The sequence below is a fragment of the Protopterus annectens genome, chromosome 15.part0 (assembly GCF_019279795.1).
Source record: "Protopterus annectens isolate FY-2018-M chromosome 15.part0, PAN1.0, whole genome shotgun sequence".
Taxonomy (NCBI): Eukaryota; Metazoa; Chordata; order Ceratodontiformes; family Protopteridae; genus Protopterus; species Protopterus annectens.
The window spans coordinates 231991311-231996427 of NC_056749.1; the positions used below are offsets into that span (position 1 = coordinate 231991311).

The following is a 5117-nucleotide window of genomic DNA, read 5'->3' on the forward strand; positions in this document are numbered from 1 at the left end:
AGCTTCTTGTAGCAGGAATGTCAGCAAAAGTTTAGAACACACTAATGTCCCATAGCTATATAGGTGAGTTTATAATTTTTATATCATTTTTTGTTGAGTGATAGAGCAGAGAGTATTGACTGTCGGCATCTGGCGGCATCAACTTTACTAGTCTATGGAACACAAACGTTAGCTGATTTCATGGCTTCAATGTATTCTTTCATCTTGAAGATAGATGCCAGTGAAGCAAAATAAAATACCATGTATAAGTAAGTTACAGACAAAATTATTTTTAGAGCTCAGGTGGAAACACTAAAGGCACACCCAACTGCAGCTAGAGTTCAAGTCCATGGTACTGGTAGTTAAAATTCACTTTTATGCCCATCTGCTGTTGCTGCAAACCTTTCAGCAAAACCTAGACTTGAAAGCAGAAGTCTGTGTAGGATGTGAAACAGCGATGTTCCCAAAGTGTTTCAGTTTGTCGATCATTTATACATGCATTCTAGAGTAAATATGTTGCAAATTAATTTTCCAGTTTCAGTATTTTTTCTGTCCTTCGCTAATTTGTACCATTGTATTTACTCCTGTAGACAAGTTTAAAAAAAAAAAACAATAAAATGCTAATGCTTTCAGAAAGTATTTCCCAGCAAGTAAAGTTGTAAAAGAAGGGTCTTCCTAAGTAGCTACAGTCTTAAGTTACAAGTTTTCAGAAGTGTCTACAATACATCTCTTTCACCAATAATCTCTGACCAATATGTACTAACTGCTAAAAGGACACAGAGCACAAGCATAAATGATTTAGTCCTCTGCATTTCTAAAGATCTTAAATAATAATTAACAGAAAAAATTCTTAACATCAACACCTGTTTACATATTAAAAATGTGCAAGTGCATCACATTATTTCACAGCTAATAAAATGAAAAGCTAACATTATGAAAATTTAACATCCCTGTGATATTTTGCTATAAACTCACATGGCAGAGGACCTACAGTGTTGCTAAAGTACAATGCCACAATGTTCCTCTGTTATAGATTTTTCTTCACAGTTTGATAATTTCTTGAATATACTAATTACAGAATGTTTGCGTGCATATTTATATCCTTAAGCTAACATTATATTTTGTTATTTTTTTCTGTATGGCTACTAAATATCATTTGGTCACTTCTATCTTCCTGGGGCTTTCTGTTTGTATTAGGCAATCCTCATGTTAGTCACATGATCCCCTTAGATGCTAATGGGGCAACCAACCTAAGAACGTTAATGAGCAAATTTTTGACTGTATTTCCCCAATACTATAACCATTGGAAATAAATATATTTGCTTATACATAACATGAACGGTTGTTGATAATTAAACTGAATGATAGTATTATTCCTATTAAAGAAGTTGTGGGCGAGTTGAAGTCAGAACTATCTTCTACAATTTCTTTATGGTGACTTTAAAGCTAAACTTGAGGACTTCTCCACCCCCTACCTTAGGAAAAAATGTTAATAATGTTTGCAGTTATCTCCTTAGAAAAACATGAAAACAGAGAAAAGTTTACAGCACTTGTGCATACATACTGAGCTGTATACTGTACTAAAATTAACAGTAAATTAAAACTATATGTGTAAAGGATACATTTCTCATGTTTCAACATTTCATGTATGCCACAGTTAACATTTTCAGCAGTAATCTTACTGAAACTAATTTATTTAATAAGTGGTTAAATGTGAAACATTACTAAAATTGCCCTCTATCCATAGGTAAATAAACATTCTAAGAAACGTTGTACCCTTAGCAATGTTCTGGTATAACTCTTTTCAACTCTGTTTTAGCTTATTATGCTTAACTAAGTGTGTACTTCTGAAATTAAAAAGTACCAGCAAAGTAAACAGAATAACAAGCTTTATGATCAACAAAAAGATGGTGTCAACAAATGATTCCAGACTAAAACAAAAAATAAACATCCTGAGGGAATGTGCCAGATTCCTGATAAAGGCCAGTTCAGTACATAGCATCCGGAGAACACTGTCAGTAGAACTGCTTATATTTAGATGGTTTTAACCTGAAAGAAAAAGTTTTCCAGCAGCAAACATAAAAAAGAGATGGACATAACGTCTAGCTGGGTATATATTATATAGAATTCATAACAGTTAAATAAGTGTTATTGCAACTAGTGGTGCTGTCATTTGACCTAAGGGTAATAGTTAAGGAAATACCAATAATGCCTTTTTATTTGAACAGTTAAATGTTTATCGCAGTGTATATGCAATTAGCCGTGACTGATTCTGAGAAGCACTGATTGCTGTGATGGTGTAATTTTGCTTTCTTTGATAGAGTTGCATGTTGATGGTTGTTGTGAATAAACAAAAATAAAACACTGGTTTAAATTCCATTTCCTCTGATAATTTCCATCTGGCTGACTCTTTTTGGAAACTTAGATAAAAGGTGTTGGTTTGCTATAATGTTTTTCCACAAGGCCTACGGCACTTAAAATGACATTAACTATAAACAGGTTGCTGGTTGTATATAGTGAGCTTTCAAGCAAGACTGTCTTTTGGAGGACTTTGTTTAAGTGAGATGAAACGATACCCTGACATAATGCTTCCTGTGCAGTGAAACTTAGGCTCATGGTGGGTATTCACTGACTACATCCACAGCAGATTGCCAGCTCTGTTCTGTGCTCAGAAGACCATGGGCAGTGTATTGTGTACCACTTCCTGAGAGTTCAGTTAAACAATAGACAGAGCTGTATTTGTATGTAAAGATAAAAGCTAACTTTCTACATATTAATAAATACATCACATCTAGTTTGCACATACACCAGCAAAGAATGGTCTGCCTCTCCTTCCAGAAGTTTTAGTAAATCAATTATTGGTTGTACTGTCTTTTTTTACCAGTAAATCATTTCAACTTAGCTGGAAAAGTCAGTTTATGTATTTTGTCCTAAGGAAGTCACCTTACTCAGCACAAAAGCGTTCACAGAAGAGATACCAGAGAAAAATTGACCTAATTCCACGAAAGCCCTCCTCTAAACAGCACCAGATCTCTGCAGTCTGCTGCTCTGCCTGAACTGCAATGTCCACTTCTATTTGTGTCAAAGAAATCATTCTGGCTGGGTGCAGTACTTCGTAAACAATTAATACAGCCAACATGTGCCAAGCAGAAGCTGAGAGCAGCAGATAAATATTAGGGTCATGTCAGTTTCTGGTAGCACTGTGAGGTCAGGGAGCCCCAAATTTACTTAAACAACGCGCTCATAATAAAGAAATGTCTGTGAAGTACGAATTACTTATGCATGAGCTGGGACAGTGTAAGCCGAAGTGAACCAGAGTTCTGACTTAAGAAGGCAAATCTAAATATGCACACATTCTGCAACAGTTCAGATGAGTCACTTTTTGCACCCTCCCCCCAAAAAAAGCATGTTATAAGATGCTTATGAAAACTGATAGCAACACCACAACATTCATTTCGCGTTGTGCAATTATCAGATTCAGACAACCATGTGCTTAGGACTTGTATAAAACTGCAGGCAGTACTGAAGTGAGACTGTTATCTAAATCGGCAACCTTACCGTCATTTGAATAAATTATTTCACGATGAGAAGGAAAAGAGGAAGGTGAACTTACCTGGCGTTCGTGCAGTCACCATACAGTGTTTCAAAGTCCTTCCTGCTAATAAGTTTGCAGCGGTTCACACCAGGTTGGATTGCACCAAGACCCCTAAGAATGCGAACTTGCTCCACCGTGCAGACCACAGGTGATATATCCAGCCTTTTCAGTTTTGTGTAGACAGTGTGGAGACCTCCAACCAAGTGCTTGAGGAAGAGATCAAAAACTTGTGGAAGGCAAATCAGCTCTTGACCATCCACTATGAAAGAAGCTACCTTGACTCCATGCAAGTCTACCATCTTACACTCACTGGTAGTGCTACTGTTGATGAAACTGCTAATCATGCTGTTGGTCAGTCGAGGGGATTCAGATGGGCTGACGTACAGAGGGTCGGACCTGAAAAGACCCCCTGACCCTGCACTGGAAGCTGGAGAGATCACTGGTGGGGCTGAAACAGCCATGGTCACTTACACACTGGCAACTGTAAGCAGTACTACTTGCATGACAGAGAGCTGTAGTCAGTGTTCCACGCTCCCGGCCCACAATGAAATGGATGACAGCATGCTCAGCCAATCAGCATAGGAGGGAAGGTCCTGACAGCTACAGCAGGGTTCTTATTGGAGAGAGCTAAGGCTCTCTGCAAGTGCTGCTTTGTTTTGTTTCTGCTCTGTTTTCCAATGATACAAACGAGCTGGGTTGGCAACAGTTTGTAATGCAAACAACAACAACAACAACAAAACAATATATATATATTTTTAATTCGGGCTACAGTTTTGAGAACTGTGTAAATTAAAATGTAATTTTGCTTCCACACTACCCATGCTTTTCCGAACAATTACTCACTAAGGCTGCAAAGTTTTTCATACTCAGCACTCTGTAATACACACACATTCAACTCAGTTTTACAGTGTTTTATCGCAAAATACTTTACAAAATGCATTGAATTCAAACAAGCAGATATTAAGCAAACTTTAAAAATGTACAGATGAATAAAATTCAGTATGTAGATTAAATAAAGACTGCAAATGTTAATATAAACAATACCAAATAATGCATTGTAATAATAGAAAATAAACTGTAGAGTCGCATGCCACTTAAACTTAAAATATATATATATATATATATATATATATATATATATATATATATAAAATAAAAATCACAACGAAACCCACACAGACACGACACTCTACAATATTGTGCAGTTGCACATGTGCACACGTCAGCACATTGATGCAAAATTTATTGTACCATTTTAGCATCTCCCGGGTATAGCTTTGCAAGAAGTACATAGCTCTTTAGAATTAGGAGTCTTCTATAAGTCTTGACTTCTTATACCCTTTCATTTCTGATTAGGGGCAGCATGCTTGCCACTGGTTAAAGTTTAGGAAGGGATAATTGTTGAACAAATGTTTCTCTAAGCCTTTGGATATTCATTGGACATGGAATTAAAATAACCCAGTGAAGCAAGTAAGCAGAGGCAGTAGCAAGCCTGTTTCTTGCTTCTGACCTCTCCATCTGTTACTTCTAACCCTTGCCTTCC

The 5117-nt window shown here is 36.7% G+C and overlaps 1 protein-coding gene across 3 annotated transcripts in view; it reads right to left on the minus strand.

The window, feature by feature from the left end:
• The window catches only part of DACH2 (dachshund family transcription factor 2), a 1303080-nt gene extending 1298544 nt beyond the window's left edge, over nucleotides 1–4536 (minus strand). For 2 of the 3 annotated variants that reach the window (XM_044057750.1, XM_044057749.1), the window contains exon 1: nucleotides 3593–4535. In XM_044057750.1, the coding sequence (XP_043913685.1) occupies nucleotides 3593–4035 (443 nt within the window). In that variant the 5' untranslated portion in view covers nucleotides 4036–4535. Of the gene's footprint in view, nucleotides 1–3592 lie in introns of all 3 variants that reach the window. The other variant, XM_044057751.1, reaches the window with a different exon arrangement.
• Between the last annotated feature and the right edge of the window lie 581 nt (nucleotides 4537–5117).